We start from the raw sequence: 17,566 nt of genomic DNA, 5'->3' as shown, positions 1-17,566 counted from the left end.
AAAAGTATAAATAAGAACAATAACACTAAAATGCTCCACTGATAAGCAAATCTTATCCAAGCAGCCCTGGGTGGATCCTGCTACTCTTAAGTGGAAACAGAGGCTTTACTCACAGCAGTACATTTGGGGGAGAAGATAGACAAGCCCCCTATTCACCCAGAGAAGACAGTAGGGTTTTTAGGGGGTGGAGCAGATACCAACCAATCTCCAGAGGCTTTGGGCTATAACTTCCAGCAGCTCAGCAGAGAAAGTCTCAGGCTGCAGGACACTTGAAAAGAGCTTTAACAAATTTGGGCAGGGCTGGAAAGGTTAAAAAGAAAACATGGATACCTCCACATTTCCCCACAGAGATTAAAAAGCCTAGATTTTTATTATTATTTTATTAATTAGAGCATTTGGGAAGGGCTCTTCTTCACCCCTCTGCTTAGCAGCCAGAAAATGCTGAAGCACTTTATTTTTGACAACATTCAGCACCTTCACCTCTGTGACAAACAAACAACACTATCTCTTTCTCCATTGGAGAGACAAGTGTTGGGCCAAAAGGAATTAAGTCTTGCTTTTCTCCCATCCAGTTCTCAGCACCCTCCAGCCTTCCCCCATAAAAACCAGGCAATATGTCTTAAAAGTCTATCCCATGTTTGTAAGGAGTCATTCCTTGAGGGTAGCAAAACCTCTACAGTCATACCTCGGTTTAAGTACGCCTCGGTTTGAGTATTTTCAGTTTAAGTACTCCGTGGACCTGTGTGGAATGGATTAATCCACTTTCCATTACTTTCAATGGGAAAGTTCGCTTCAGGTTAAGTACGCTTCAGGTTAAGTATGGACTTCCGGAACCAATTACACTCATACCTCACGTTAAGTATGCTTCAGGTTGATTACTCCGCGGACCCGTCTGGAACAGATTAATCCACTTTCCATTACTTTCAATGGGAAAGTTCGCTTCAGGTTAAGTATGCTTCAGGTTAAGTACAGACTTCCAGAACCAATTGTGTTTGTAAACCGAGGTACCATTGTACTTTGGAACTCCCTACCTATTGATGTTAGGCAAACACCAACAATGTACTCTTTCAGATGTGTGCTGAAAGCATTTGTTACAGTGGGCTGTCCCACTGACACATGATTTGGTTACATCTGTTCTTCAATTTGGTGTTGTTGTTTTTTGCATTTTATTGTTTTTAGTTGTTTTAAATAGTTTTAAAAGTTTTAAATATATTTTTATTTGATTTTTGCTCTTTAATCAGAGAAACATTTGCTGCCCTGGGCTCCTGTCTCACTAACTCACTGGGAGCTCTTTGAGAGTGTCAACAAGCATATAGTTAGAGGTGAGCAGTTCAACAAAGGACCTCACCCAAGACTCCTGAGTAAGCTTAGCAGTCATGAGGGCATGACATTTCTGGATCAGTAAGTGATTAAGGAACAGGAAGTGAAGAGTAGGAATAAGTGAACAGTTTTCTGAATGGAGAGATGTAGGAAGTGAAACCTCCCAATGATCAGTATTGAAACCTGTGCTTTGAGTAAAGGTAAAGGTAAAGGTACCCCTGACCGTTAGGTCCAGTCGCGGACGACTCTGGGGTTGCGCGCTCATCTCGCTTTACTGGCCAAGGGAGCCGACGTACAGCTTCCAGGTCATGTGACCAGTATGATAAATCCGCTTCTGGCAAACCAGAGCAGCACATGGAAACACCGTTTACCTTCCCGCCGGAGCGGTACCTATTTATCTACTTGCACTTTGACATGCTTTCAAACTGCTAGGTTGGCAAGGACCGAGCAACGGGAGCTCACCCTGTTGCGGGGATTCGAACCGCCAACCTTCTGATTGGCAAGCCCTAGGCTTTGTGGTTTATTTAGACCACAGTGCCACCCGCAGTGCTTTAAGTAGTAGAGGTCTAATTTGTTCATAAATGAGCCAGAGTGAGGAATGAGCACTCATGTAACTAAGTTTGTTGACAATATTAATTTGTTCAGGGGAGGGGGAGGATTCTGAGGAGCTCCAGAAGGATTTATCCAAACCAGTTGAATGGGCATTAAAATACAAATGCAATTCAATGTAAGTACAGTAGGAGCTTAGGGTGAAGGGTGGGAAATGAATGAATGAATGAGTGTATAATGAGCAGGAAGTTATCTTCATTTCACACCTATGTCCCTGCAGTTTGAACTGCCAGTGACTGACCAGCAACGATACCTTGGGGTCACAGCAGATAGCTCAGTGATGGTGCTGGCCCAATTTGTGGCAGCTTTGAAAAATGTGTATGTATGTATGTATGTATGTATGTATGTATGTATGTATGTATGTACTCATATCAGCTTACCCAGGGCAACCCAAAGTGACTTACAAGCAAACAAACAGACAGTAGACAAACAGACAGTAGACCAAGAGGAACGAAAAATACATTAAAAACATCCCACCCACTTCTAAAAGGCCTGGTTATAGAGGAAGGTTTTGGCCTGGCACCTGAAGATATGTAATGAAGGGGCCAAGTGAGCCATCCTAGGGAGAGACATTCCACAAATGGGGAGCCACCACAGAAATTGCCCATTCTCGTGTTGCCACCCTTTGGGCCACTCATGGAGGAGGCACACGAGGAGAGGCTTAGGATTATTAATGTATGGTCCAGGTCAGTCCATATGGAGAGAGGCAGTCCTTGAGGTACTGCTGCTTTATAGGTCAAAAACAACACTATGAATTGGGCCCGGAAACTAATTGGCATCCAGTGCAGTTGGGCCAGGAATGGAGTTATATGCTTAAGTGAACAACTTGGCCATTGAAACCCATGCTTAGGGATCATTGGGAAAGGAATTGAAAATAAAGCTGCTGGTATCATAATGCCACTACTGTATACCGATCTATGAAGTGACCACACTGGGAAGACTGTATTAGTACAGTTCTGGTTCGCTCACATCTAAAAGGATATTGTAAAGCTGCAAAAGGTTCAGCAAAGGGCAAATGGGATTTTTGAGGGAATAGAGGTTACTCCAGTACAAGGAAAGGTTTGGGGTTTCTTAGTGTGGAAAAAGCTAAGTGTGAAGATAACAGAGGTGCATAGAATTAAACCTGGCATTGAAAAAGTGGACAGAGGCAAGTTTCCCTCTGTGTCTCTTAACAGTAGAGCTTGTGGACTTCCAGCAGAGCTTAATTTGGAGGATCCAGGCCAGAGAAAAGAAAATGCTTCACGCAGCACAGAGTTAAATTGTGGGACTGATACTCACACAAGATGTAGTGATGGCCTGGCCACCATTTGGGTCCCTCGAACGGTACACGTGAACATTAAAGAAAGAGGCAAAGTTTTACAATAGACTAAGCTTAATTCAAACAAACAAAGGAAGCACAAAAGAACAGAAGTTCAAGTAAGAGTTCCTTAACAAAACACTGCAACACTTCCATCAGTAGTTAGCAAACAACAGCTTGAACCTGATGAACGAGAACAAGGCACCCATTTAAAAGGAAGCTTAAAAGCATAGTTTAGATTGGTGGAAACCAAGGCAGTGCTAGCTCTGGTGGATCCCCAGGGGCATCAGAACTTAGAACTTACTGATTTTACCACTGTTTGGAACATCCATTTTTAAACTGAAACATGTTAACCATAGAAACTGCCTAAACCAATTTGTCCAGTTTTTCCTAAACCATCTCAGAATTGCGCATGAGAACACCGGCGAACTTTCAACTCAAAAGATGAAAGATTCTAACATTTGTTGGTGACATCAATTCTTCATCCACCAGTAACCACACTGTGGGCTTGAGCCATGACGGGAATTTTAACCTGTTCCTTATGTCGCTGTGTTCCTTATGTGGCCAAGGTTAAAACCTGGGTGTCTCCCTAAGGTGACTCAAAACTCATTTCTAAGCATGAGTGAAACTAAGCTCTGGCCCCTGTTGAGAAAGTTGCAAAGCCAAGTGACTCTTCTACTGCAAGATCCCCATTCCAAATACCCAGGACACAGGCAGGCCTCACATCTTCTCCATTGGACTCACAAGTGCAGATATGTAGGGCTCTGGTCCACATGGGTCAAACTTTGAGCTGGAGGGCACCACAGCCTAAAATTCCTATTCAAAGCCAGGGTAAAAGAGCCAAATATTCTACTCGGTTCCAAAAGGGAGCCTTGATAGCGGAGAGGAGAGGAAGACTTCACATCTTTGTGTACAGCTGGCCACAGTTTTGCTACTATTTCAACCCTGGAAGCAATGGCAAGGACTCCAGCCATCATTTCCTTCCCAGAGTGGAAAAGGAAGGAGCCCCTTACCCTCAATTGGACTTGCCTTTGGATGCTATAATGTAGCTCCACCATGAAGCTGAATCAGAAGCAAAACTCCACTATTGGACAGGGGAAATTCAAAGTGTGTGTGTGGGGGGGTGCCCATGGAACACAGCAGCCATCTGTAGTAATTTCAGCACACACTTCGTTCCAGTTTGCAGTCAACACCCCACCCTGCCATAATAATAATAATAATAATAATAATAATAATAATAATAATAATAATAGGGCTTTTCGGTTTGTCCACAATGGAGATTTATATGCATTTGAAGCTGCTCGTGTCCCTGTTGTTGTTAGTATTTTGTAATGTGCACACATTCTCCTCATCCAATTAATCCAATCTGATTAGGGTAGAAAATTCAACATAAAATCACATGCCGTATTACTGGACTGTGGAAGTACATTGGGTGTTTTTTTTTCAGCATGTGTGGCTGACATTTCCCCTGCCATTATGCTTCCACCAGACTAAATTATGGACTACTTAAAATGAGGCTGCATTTTAAATTTTAATATTGTATTTTAATCTGTATTTTGATTAATTGTTTTCTTTTCTTTTATGTCTTATTGTAATTTTATTGGTGTTAGCCACCTTGAGCCCGGTTTTGACTGGGGAGGGTGGGGTATAAATAAAAATTTGTTGTTGTTGTTGTTGTTGTTGTTGTTGTTGTTATAAAGGAATTGATGCAGCTTGCCTTTTTACCACTTGTTTGTGGTTATTATTTTATTATTTATTTTCAAGCAGCTCACTTGCACAGAACTGCGCTTGAAAAAATAATATGGAAAATAATGATGAAATCTGCCCTTGCATGTGCGGGAGACGGAAAAGCAAAAGGGGAGGAAAGGAAGGGGCAGGCATTTCAGAGGAGAAGCTTCAAATTCTGGCCTGACACGAAGCCGGACAGGCACATTCTTTTTTTTTTCTTTTTTTCTACTGCTCTGGCACACCAGGAAACCTGTATTACTTTTTTTAAAAAAGGGGGTTTGCATGCACAAGTAAACAAAGTACCTGTATGCGTGTCCACACGCAACCTCAGGTTTCTGGAACTGCTGGTGGGTGGGGGAGTGCCAGCTGAAGGGCAGGGATAGTCACACATAGCATGAGCACATCCTCCGTGAGCCACACACTAGAAACAGTGCAGAAACACTGGGACAGATTTTGGAGGCATAGAACAAAGTGCTTGTGTGTGGAGGGAGGCGCTCCAATGCACACATGTGAAGGATGCAGTCGCTGTCTCCTGCCAACAGAGCAGTGGAGAAGAGAGAGCCGCTCAGCCCTGGCCTAGAATAATGCAGACACGATGCCTCTGATCCCCTCCTCCCTGGCAGTATTCACGACAATTCATTTCCATCTTTCTGGCAAGAGAGGAGACCAAGATATGCAAGCGCCCAGGCAGATAGCCTGCCCAAAGTCAGCCCAGCCTCTCCTGGATTGGGTGCCCCTCCCTGCCTTCCAGGGGGCCCAGCTGATCTCCCTAAGTTGCACTGGGGCAGGAATAAATGCCACAGTTGTGAAGGGGAGGGAGGGAAGGAAGGAAGGAAGGAAGGAAGGAAGGAAGGAAGGAAGGAAGGAAGGAAGGAAGGAAGGAAGGAAGGAAGGAAGGAAGGAAGGAAGGAAGCATCACTGGTGTCTCATGGTGCTCAGAAGAGGTGGGGCTTGCACTCTGACAGATTAAGTCATGGAAGGCACCCCACTCTCTTGAGGTGATGGCTCAAACATGTTTAATTGAGCAGTTATGGAAAAGTGGGGGGCTGAATGCCTGATGTGACACCTCCCCCCTCCCAAAAAAATATGCTGCTGGGGGTGGGAGGAAGAAATACAATCTTCTCTCCATGGGACTTAGACCTGATCTGATCTAGGGGAGCAATTTTGATGAGGGAAGAGTTAAGCATCTCCACCACCAGCAAGCATAGGATCAAAGTCGGAGCCTGCACACCAGCACTTACAGTCGTACTGGAATGAAAAGACCAAGAGCTCCCCTCACGGCTCTCCCATGAAACGCGCAGTTTCTCCCCCCAACTGCTGACTCTCCAGAGAAAACTGTGCTTGCTGCGTCATGGTGGGCCGCTGCTGAGCCCTCCTCTCAGTGTCAGCCTCATGAGGGAAGGTGGGTTTTCATTCATTGCTCAGACTCTTTCTGAGCACCAACCAGCCTTTGTCTGGTTTTGTGGGCCAGAGGGATTGAGGGGCTGTGGGTGGCTAAGATCAACCTGTGCAAAAGGAGGCATCAGAATGCTTCACTTACCACCAAGCATCTCAAGATCTTTCCAGCTGCCTCTATCCTTCTGTTCTGGGGTGAGACAAGAAGGGCTTGTGGTCCTGATGCAGATGACTCCAATGAGTGACTTCTTCAGGTTCCCATATACTATATTGGGCTCTGGCCCCTTGTCAAAAGGGGCTTCTTCCCAGCCTCAGCTCTTTCCTTGTCCAAAACTGGCAGGCGGGCATACAGGGAGGCCAAGCCAAGGCTCCAGCCTGTTCAGTTGTTTGCAGCACCAGCGCAAAGGGGAAACAGGGGAGATCGTGGGACCTCCCTCTACCTGGGACTGACTGAATCAGGCTATCTCACCACTGCTTCTCCATGGCTCCAGGAGGCTCCCCAAAGGTGGGTGTTGTTGTACCCAAGAATGTTACAAAATCCTAATCTTTCCACAAAGGGAAGCTCTGGAACACGAGCTTTGCAAATGTGGACCTGCTAGTTGCTTGCCATGAGTTCATACTTTGTTTTTGTGAAGGAAGATCTGCTTCAAACATTAGTTTCTTATTTTATTTTAAATTTTAGCAACTTATAGCCTACTTATCTCCATCAATATTGGACCTGAAGCAGCTTACAAAAATGAAGCCCGCTTACACAGCTCTGGAAACTTATTTGGGATTTGAGAAGAGCACCCACACCCAGACACCCCGGCGTACCCTCATTCTTTTCTTCTTAGTCTTCAGATATAGCAAATATTTGCGTCTCCCTTCATGGGCCATAGAAATCTTAAGTGTCCCATGAAATGTTATTTGATGCATCAGCAGGAACAGTGTTTATTTTCACATTTGGACACCCTTTGGCATTCAGAGCCTGAGTTCTCCATCCCCCACCACAGAGGGTAGAGAAGGCTCTGAGGCAAGAGGAAGCCATGGGAGGGACAGGGTAGCTCCTTCTGTGCTCACTGAGTCAACCCCAAGTGAAGTGGATGAAGTCCCCTGGCAAGTGAGGGGGCCACCTGAAACCCAGGCAGAGGGTTGTTTTTCCAAAGAGTGAAGGCTGGTTGAAAGAGGCATCATTGCATGTGGGCTGTGTGCCCACCCCACTTTTGCCTCTGGTCAAACAGGTTGCGCAGATTCTTTGATGGTTTCAAAAACCTGCCAGATCTGTTGAACCAAAGGCAGCAACAGGTCAAATAAATGTTTGGAAGCACATGGAAACAGAATGATCTCTGGGGATTTCTCAAGTGATCCATGGAAGACTAACCAGGATGCAAGAGTTGGAAGAAGAAAGAGGTGAGCTAGAAGCAGCTCCCAGATTCTGACATGCAGGATTTTTTGCAAGATGGTTGAGGAGGGGTGTGAAAAAGCAAGGGAAGACCCAGGGACCACCCCTAATCTGCCAGCAGGCAAAGTACTTGCAACAACCAGAGTATGGAATCCCTCCCCAGCGAGGAACTCTGCATCAGGGAGGCTCAAGCAGCAGGGCTTGAACAGCTGCGTCCAGCAACCCCCTACTGGACCACCCCATGGACCCAGCTGATCTGCCTGGAGAAAAGCAAGTGCCAGCAGGAATTCCTCCTCCTTGTGAGAGGTCACCTGGGCACAAGGGCCCAGCATCCAGCCTGGATACAAGGGGCCTCCCTGGTGTGTGGAGCTGGGTTATAACTGTACCCCACCTCCATTGCTAACCTTTTCATAAAAGGGCAGCGGCTGCTGCAGGATCAGAGAGGATCTAAAACCTGTGACAGGCCAGCATGGAAAGGAGAAGAACAAAAGCAAGTGACATTGGTGGAAAAATAAAAATGTATCTTGAAAGCTCATTCCTGGTTATCTTCAATCCTATCTCTATCACAGGATCTCCTGTTAGCTTTCTAACACTTTCCTCCCTGCCCCCAGGAAATGCCAAGAACTCTCAGAGGAACCTCCCAGACACCCAGGGACTATAGGGCTAGATCCTGGACCCTCAAAGACACCTTCCTCTGAGCTGGAAGAACCAGGTGTATCCCACCCACATCACCAGTCGGGAAGAAAGCTACGGAACAAAGGAAGGAGGGCCTGTCTTCAGCCCCAGGGTTGGCCCTTCCAGGCTCTGGAGCTTAAACATTTATTCATTTCATAAAAGTTATATCCTGCCTGCCTGGTTTATTTATTTTTTTACAAAGTGGTCCAGCAAACTTTGACCAGCCTGCAGTCTTGCTTGTTGCCCCCCCCCCCCCCGGTTTCAGCATCAGAGAAGAACACGAAACCTGGTATGAGTCTGTGTCCAGACCTAGATGTATTGGGTTTGACTGGTGGCCACAGAGTTTGTGGTGTGCTTTGGGTGGAACAATGCCCTGCAGACACAATGGGAGCGAAGCCCAAAGGTATAACTATGTCCGTTCATCATCAATGTACCCAAGCTCACAACATTACAGACGGAGAGATACAAAGGGCCAGACGAGACCAGCCCCTGGGGCGGGTCCATAGGTCATCTCTGCTCCCCAGGAAAGTGATTCTGTTCATTTAGGTGTTGTTTCAAATCACTTAAACATCACAGTTTCAATTGAGTGAAAAAAGAGAGAAGGAGGTGAAGGCTCCTGGTAACCTAGGAATCTTCTACTACAAGGCAGTATTCTCCCCACTGACAGGTCTTGGGAGCCAGGCTTGTATTCCCCCCCCCCCTGCGCAAAAAAAAAAAAATTCTCACCACCCTTGGTCTGGCAGCAGTATAACAGAACCCAATCTATCATTCACAACATCAGGGGTCTGCTTCCCGCTCAGCTTCCCATGTGATATTCTACCAGCAATGCTCTTCCATGTTCTACGCACGACAAACAAATCAGCATGCAAATCTCACACCAGGAATGGCAATATTCAAAAGCCAGTGATGGACTTCAAAGGGCGACTCTGCAACGTGAAACCGCTGAATTACAATTCTTCAAGAAGTTATCACTGGTGGACTGTATCAGCACTATGGATTCTTATCACACACAACGTATGTTAATTGGCTCACCAATGCCAGGACGTCAGTGTTTTCAATGCAACAGACTTCTGTGAATGAACCCTGTTCATACGGTAATTATCCCTATCTGTACTTTCTGCGTTTCATTTCTTTCTGACTTCACTGTTAACAATCCCTACCAACCATGCGTATACTCAAACATGCAGACATGCATCACTCAGGACACCACTTCAAGCATCTCTAGTTCCCAAAAGCTTCTGCCGGGACAAACACAGGTGCCACAAAGAGCACTTTCCTGGGGGGGGGGGGCTACTGGGTAGATAAGCGGCATTGCTGCTTGGGTGCCTCAGAGAAGCTCCAAAGCAGAAAATGCATCAAGGTGATGCTCACCCCCTTGTATCTGTATCTCCCACATACCTGGTACTCAGAGGTACACTGTCTCTGCAGCTTGTGTCCACATCCCCACCACGAGCAATTTGACTACTAGTTGATTTCTTTTTATCTCCAGTGCCAGGACTGTCAGGGGCTGGCACCAGCATATGGGATTTGTAAGCAGACATTCCCATTTTTCACAGCGACTGTAGATTCAAGTTAGGCATGTGCATTAAGCCAGTCTTGCCTACACTGACTGCCAGCAGCAGCAGCAGCAGGTCCTCACTTTTAGCCAGAGATGGGTGCTTCTCAGCCCTATCTGCCATCAGAGATTCAGACAGGAACACTGTCCCTGCAATGCGGGTTCTCTACTTGGGGCTCATCTACATCCCTTTCTTTTTATAAATGGCCTGCCCTACTGGGCACAAGATATTGCTCAGCCCCCTCTCCTCCATCACAGACTTGATACTAAACCCCAATGAGCCCTCATCCAGTCTGTCCCTATTTCCACAGCAGGATTGGCCAGTTCCCTCCCCACCCCTTTTGCAAAGAGCCCTTGCATTGCTCTAGCAGGCAGATGGTGCAGCTGACCCTCAGCCCCACTGGCCATCTTCTTGACCTAGCCCTGCCTTGGTTCTTCCTGACACCCTGGGGCTTCTCTTGGTCCTCCTCTTCTGGCCAATCCAGCATCTCAAGAAGGGGAAAGACCCTTCGCTTCTGCTGCTGATGCAAAGCCCAACCTCTGCAGGTTTCCTTGGGAGCAATTCCCATTGAGCACCAGCTGGGGACTTCCATCTATTTCAGCTGGAGGGACTGTGATGCCACCCGCCTGCAAAAGTTTCAGATTGCTGCTTCAATCAAATGTGTGTGTGGGGGGGCGCTGGATCTCTGCCCACCTTCGGTTTACTAGCCTGCGCGGCAGGAAGGTTTGGGAACAACAACATGCTTCACACCTGCCAGACTGGCTTCCAAACTGTTTCCCAAAACTTGGAACAGGGAGCAAAGTGGGGGTAGAGAGATGCTTGCCATGCCCTCAAGGTCTGCTGGAGGCTAGAGGTTTCCCAGGATGGGATGGGACTCCAGTGGGTCCTCATCCCTACTTCAAGAATAAAATTGGCCTTGGCCTCTCCAACACCTGGGATGAAGGGGGCAGTTCACCACTCCATCCCCTTTCAGAGCGCAGGGATGCCCCCGTCCTCTGCTCTTGCAGGACACCTGGTCTTCCAGGGGGTAGCCTAGGGGCTGGAAGCGTCTTTTGCCACACAAAGAGCCATCCCTCACAAAGTGCTCCTGGAAACTGGTATCGCTGACTGCTCAGAGCTCCCTGGTGATGAGGCACAACCTCTCAAGCTGAGTCTTGACACATAAGACCCAGAAACGACTCTCTACGTTTCCCTTACCAATAGAACACAGGGCAAATGTTAAGTTGGTCAATTGTGGCATGCTCACTGTCCTTGGGCTGCTTTGCCTGGCCCAGGAGTCTTCCCTACCTAACAGGCCCCTGAAGAAAGAGCAGCAAAGCCCAGCTCCAGCCACAGATCCACCTGTGGAGGCCTAAAGCGGAGAGCAGGTGATTTGCAGGAAGGCGTTCTGCACAGCAAGCAGGGCGCTGAAATGGCTTGTACAAGGAAGCCAAGCCGCACAGAAGACCAGCTCCCTTCCCTTTGGAACTCTTGCCACCTTGACTCAGCCTTGTGGTCCAGATGCTGAGCAAGCCTCCCCGTGCCAAAGGCCCCTGTCCAAGGGAGGTCCCCCTCCTGCTCTGTGGATCAGCCAAAGCAGGAGAGGTTCTGCCAGGCCAGGGGCATGGCACGTTCCTCCTTCCCTCCCATTCCCCCTATTCTAGGAAGCCAGCATGTGTAGGGATGGCCAAGAGCCTGCGGAGATGCTGACTGGGCTCACCTGTGATGAGAACGGCTCTCCCCACCGCAGGGATCCTCTTCCTCTGTGTGGCCCCTGCCAAGACAAGCCAGCAGGCGGTGCCCGTGAGAGCTGTGCCCAGGGGCAGGGGCAGGAAGGCTCGGCTGAAGCCCTGCAGCAGGACCAGGAGCCCCACCTGGAGCAGCAGGCCGGGGGTCAGCAACAGGTCAGCGCGCAGGAGTTTGACGGCCAGACTGGAGAGGAAAAGCAGCCACAGCAGGGAGCTGCACGCCCAGCCCAGCTCCATAGCCTTAGGAGGAAGGGCGGGCGGGAGGAGAGCCTGGGTCCTGCGCGAGGGGCGGAAGCAGGGGGAGCCCCGGGCTTGCAAGGCAGAGGGACAGCCAAGGGGAGGCCTCTGTGCAGGAGGGCCCACGGGGTGCATCTGCAGGACTGGGAGATCGAAAGCGGCACCAGGTTTATAAAAGAGCAGCAGGCAAGGGAAAGGGGAGGAGCTGCCCGGGCCCTGCCAATGGGAGAAGTTGCAGGCTCCCCTCTCTCTCTCTCGCCCTCTTTCTCCCTCTCCCTCGCAGGCAGGCAGAGGCGCACATGGTGGCCCCAGGATAGAAGCAAAGGGGCTGGGAGTCGCTGGCCGGCCGGTTCCTCCCCCTCCCGCCTGACTCCTGCCTACCTTCTTTCCCACCCTCCCTCCCTCTCTCCAGCTGGAGCCTTTTTGCCCCCGTGGGGCAGCAGTCACGGCCTTGCCTGAGGAGGCTGGCCCCGCGGCCTGAGCCATGGCTGGAGAGCTGCAGGGAGGCCCCTCCGGAGAGCGAGGCGGCCTGGCCTTGCCGCCGAAGGAGAGAGAGGGAGAGGGCGCCAGCTGGGCGACGGGCGCGTCGGTAGGCTTGTCCCTGACCCAAGCCTAACAAGGGATGCGCTGGGCAGGAGCAGGGCCTCGCAGTCAGCTGGTGCTGCCCCCCCCCCCAGCAATCCAGGAGGAGCTCCTCCCCCTCCGCCTACAAATATTTGGGTTCTTACCAGGCAGTGTTCAAACAAACAAAAAACACCCAGCAACTTGCAAATGCAAAGTGCAGCGGCAAAGTCCTTCTCTCCACCCAGCCGACCCTACAGCCAGGAAGGTCCCAAGCCCGCCGACCAGGGGCTTGGCTTGGCTTCTTTGTTCTTTCCTCCTTTGTGGGCAGCCCGTTCGCCCGCCGCCCTCGCAAGGAGGCCGCGGGACACAAGAACCTCCTCCTCGCCCGCTGGGACTCCGGCAGAGAAGCCCGTCCAGCCGAACAGCCTGGGCTCCTCAGCCTCAGGTGCTCCTGGACCTCTCCCTGAGACCCTCAAGAGGACCCCAGAGCGCCCTCGTCCCTCTTCCCTTTACAGGGCATCACTGGGGCAAAAGGAAGGCAAGGAGAGAGGGGGCTCCCCCTTGGAAATCACTTCGCCTTCGCCGCCTCCGGGGCTTCCTCCTGGCGAGCAGGTGGCAGGAGCAGGAGGGAGCTTTCCAGGCGCTGTTCCCGGAACGTCCACCAGGTCGCGCAGCCTTCCCCGTGTCAAGCCCGAAGCCGCATTTCCCCCGGGAGGCTGTTGCTGCCTGCGGGGAATCCTCAACACAGCAGGTGGCTGCGAGTTCAAGTCTCCTCTTTTAGGCTGGCAGAAAGGTTATCAAAGGACATTTCTACCTGAATCCAATGGGAACTATGGAGCCAGGGTTTAATGAGGCAGGAGGTGGCTGGGGGCGGGGTTGCTGGCTTTTAAAGGGGGGCCCCACTGGTCTCCCAGCCCTGCAGTGCAGAGTGAGTGGTACCAGGGACCTGTTCAAGCTGGAGACCTGGGACGTCAGAGAAATGAGGGCCCCTCTTCTGTGCAGAGATAGGCCAGAGCAGTCCATGGGAACTGGGATTGTGGGGCAGCCACTTGACACTGAGGGAGCTGCACAGGGTGCCTATAAGCTCCTCGTTTAAGGTTTTCCTTTTGGGTCTCTTGGGCCCAAATGGTTAAGGGTCTTGTAAATTAAGGCAAGAACCTTGAGTCTGGCCAAGTAGCTTCTGGACAGCCAGTGCAAGTTTTGGAGAAAGTTCTGTGCTGGCCATATCAACAGTCTAGCTGCAGTGTTTTGAACCAGATGGAGCCTTTGGACCAGGCATGAGGGCAGTCCCACATAGAGCACATTGTAATAACTGAGTCTTGAGGTTTCTGGTGCATGCATCAGGCTACAGACAATACCCTTGATCGAAACCACTGGAGGTGGTTAGGCTGGGGTATTAAAATGACCTCGTTGTCATGGGATGTGGTCATTGCTCTGTCTAGCTAGGTGGCCATTCTAGCAGCACAGGGGACAGACTCCCTCGGGTGCTGCAGAGGTCCTTGCCCAAAGATAGCCTATGACTCCAAAGTTTTGCAATTGTTCAGTTTCCCAAATGCGTGGTACAACCTTCCTTGCTTGAATTAGAAAGCCTTAGAAGGACAGGCAAGTCCTTTTGCAGTCTGCTTCTAGGCAAACAGGCAAAACTGTCCTGAAATGTGACATTCTTCTTCCAAAGAATGTTGTTTGGCCATCTCAGGTGGTGCACACACTGTATATTTAAGGCACATGGCTTCTTCCAAATAATCATGGGAACTGTAGTTTACCCCTCACAGCGTTCCCAGTGCCTTTGACAAGTGACAGGTCCCAGGATTGTTGGGGGGAAGTTGTGTGGTTTAAATGTATGGTGCGTGGGCAGCCTCATACCCTGATATTACAAGTCCTGCTTATTTAAGAGCGAGGGGCCAACTAACCATCTTTCAGGTTGGGAGGGAGCTCCACATCCTGGGTGCCAGTAGAGTGGTGGTCCTAAGGACCTGCAAGGCAGAACATTTGGGTAGCTTGTGTGAAATCTTCCTTCTAAGGCCAGCTCAGGAGACCTTGCTGTGATGCAAGGCCTGGCAAGTTTTCAGATTGCTCCCAGGCTGCATCTCTCAGGACAGGTTTATTTGGCTATGTTCGAAGCAAGAGGGAAAACAAGCAAGTAGTAGGCCCTCTACTCACTGGGAGAGAGTGATGCCCAGGTCTCTTCCTGACCTGTAGGCCAGGACAAACTTAGACATAATTGTTAATATTGAGTCTCCTGTTTCTGAAGCACGGTGGGCACAGCAATCATACATGCATGTTTATTATTCTTCAATATCCTCCTTGCCATATTAATTGGAGCTTTCAGCAGAAAGGTAACAGCTAAAAGGAGGACAGCAAAGCAGTCAAGACCAACTTAAACTGGACAACTTTTTATTCTCAGCCATTGCTAACCATCTGGTAGAACTGATGGAGTCACAAAATGATCAAGTCAATGGAGCAAGTAGCGAATATTGCACAGAGATACCTGTTAGGAGATTCCTGCACTGCAGGGGATTGAACTAGATGACCCTCATGGTCTCTTCCAAATCTACAAATCTGATTCTGAGAATGTAAGGTCCAATAAATTCCGCAACTGCCTCACTGGCAATTTCATTTCCCAGAAGGTGGAAGAAGCAACAAGGGGATCATATCTCTTAGTCCTGGTCCTCACCAACAGAAACTGATGGATGAAGTGGAACTACTTGGAAACCTGGGAGGAAGTGATCATGCCCTGTTGGGTTTCATTGTACACAGGCAAGGGAATTGCATTCTGGCCAATTTCAAGAAGCGTAAGGAGCTACTGGGTGAGCTCCCATGGTCAGCAATATTCAAAGAGAAGGGAGTCCAACATGGATGGGAGTTTCTTCAAGGTGAAATATTGAAGGCCCAAATGCAGACAATTCCAACAAGAAAGATAGTGTAAATTACCTTTAAAAAAGTGTGGCTGTGTAAGAACTTACAGATGAGCTGAGAAGCAAGAAGGGCATGTATAAGAAAACGAAGAAAAGAGAGATCACAAAGGAAGAGAATACACGAGTATCCAATAGTTGCAGAGAGAAGGTCAGGCTGGCTAAAGCTCAAAATGAGCTTAAGAGGTTAAAATAATAAAACAGGTTTATTTGGCTATGTTCAAAGCAAGAGGAAAAACAGGCAAGTATTAGGTCCTCTACGTGGAGAAGATGGAGAATTGCTACTGGGTGACAGAGAGAAGGCAGAACTGGTCAACCCCTACGTTACCTCTGTCTTCACTCAGAAGTAAAATAAAAAAATTCCTTCAGTAGCACCTTAAAGACCAACTAAGTTTTTATTTTGGTATGAGCTTTCGTGTGCATGCACACTTCTTCAGAAGGAAAGAAGTGCCCAACCTGGTGATAACAAAATAAACAATGCAAGGAGGGAGCTGCAGCCCGAGACAGAAAAAGAGGTGGTGAGGGAGCACATAGCTATTATGAATTCAAATCTCTAGGGCCTGATGAGCTGCATCCAAAGGTACTAAAGGAGCTTGCGGATGTAATCTCAGAGCCTCTGTCTATATTCTATGAGAATTCTCGGAGAACTGATGATGTCCCTGCAGACTGGAAGTAGGCGAATCTTGCCCCAACTTCAAAAAGGGAAAAAGAATAAACGGTCATCTTAACATCAATACCAGGAAAGGTCCTAGAACAGATGATTAAACAGTTGGTATGTGAGTACTTAGAAAAGGATGACGTGGTTACTAAGACTCAACATAGGTTTCTAAAAAACAAGCCATCCCAGACAAATTTCTTTTCTTTTCTTTTCGATACTGTTACAATCATGGTGGATCAGGGGGATGCTGTGGACATAGTGTGCAACTTGGATGCTTTAGTTAAGATGCCTGCATTGCAGGGGGGTCGCACCAGATGACTCTGGGGATCCCTTCCAACTCTACGCTTCTATGATTCTATGAACTTGAACTTTTTATTTTCTGCAAACGAATCAAAGTGACTAATAATACAAACATGCAAATTGCATGTGTGTATGTGAGCATGTGACTGCAGCCCCCAATCCCTACTCCTTGGGTCTCAATCCCTTTGGTCTGAAAATGTTGCCATAGGTATTCCATCTGCCACTCTCTGCTTCCTAATCTGTGGGCCCAGTGGCGGAGCTTCATACTCCGGGCACGGGGTGGTGGTGGTGGAGAGCAGGCGGGGGCAGGGCTGGCACGCATTTCTGAGGGCGTGGCGCGCCACCCACAGGGACATGGCGTGCGTCATGGCGTGGCACACCGCCTGTGGGGGCATGGTGCCCAGCACAGGGGGGGGCAGCTGTGATGGCACCCCACCGGGATCGCGCTGCCGGGGACGGTGCGCTTCCCCCCCCCACTCCTCTTCCTCCGCCAGTGTGTGGGCTATCCACAACAGACCTCGAAGGAAATTGCTTGCTTAGTAAACTGGATGTTTTCCCTTGTACTGTAGTATATGGATGTGGTATGTCTCTCTCTGTGTGTGTCTGAATATTTTGGGGAAAAAATGTAGACGATAAAGGAAGAGGAGGAGGAGGGTGTTCATTATTGAAATTGTATGATCCCATATGTGGCTTCTTTTTCAAGAAAGGATACCCTTCTTGCTCCTTTGAGTCTGGATGGAGCAAATGCTTTTTCACAGTGAAGCATTGAGGAACTCAGTTGTCCAGATGGATAATACTGAACTTGTCAAATCTCTGGAGATCACATCAAAGAGGGAAAAGGCTTGTTCTCTGTTGTTGCTGCTGCTGCTGTTGTTCCAGAGGGAAGGCAGGGTCTAGATCACATGACCTGAAGGGCCCTGGCGGAGGAAGGGGTGTGTGGTAGGTGCTGCCCGCTCCGGGTGTCATCCCTGAGGGGGGTGACATCACCGCCCTGCCCCCTGGGACGCTCACCCAGCCCCGGGTGCACAGCATGTGCACCGCTCCAGGTGCCGGGGCAGCTAGCTCGCCTCTGCTGAAGGGTAGGTGTTGGTTGAAGATTAGGCAAAACTGCTTGCTGGGAAGAGCTGTTGGACATGGGCACCAATTTCATGGGGGAGAACATGTAGGCTCTCTTTGGCTGGCTGCCTTCAAGCAGAGACTGGGCAGC

General features: G+C 49.1%; 1 protein-coding gene across 2 annotated transcripts in view; it reads right to left on the bottom strand.

Moving 5' to 3' along the window:
* Positions 1-12,298, bottom strand: part of HSD11B2 (hydroxysteroid 11-beta dehydrogenase 2) — a 30,830-nt gene extending 18,532 nt beyond the window's left edge. For both annotated transcript variants that reach the window (XR_009557772.1, XM_035118884.2), the window contains exon 1: positions 11,661-12,298. Coding sequence is in view for 1 of the 2 variants with exons in the window: in XM_035118884.2 (XP_034974775.2) it covers positions 11,661-12,060 (400 nt within the window). In the remaining variant the exon portion in view is untranslated. The remainder of the gene's footprint in view (positions 1-11,660) is intronic.
* Positions 12,299-17,566: the final 5,268 nt, after the last annotated feature.

The sequence above is a fragment of the Zootoca vivipara genome, chromosome 6, assembly GCF_963506605.1.
Source record: "Zootoca vivipara chromosome 6, rZooViv1.1, whole genome shotgun sequence".
Taxonomy (NCBI): domain Eukaryota; kingdom Metazoa; phylum Chordata; class Lepidosauria; order Squamata; family Lacertidae; genus Zootoca; species Zootoca vivipara.
Note: the sequence above shows the minus strand (reverse complement) of the source record. Positions and strands in the feature narration are given on the sequence as shown.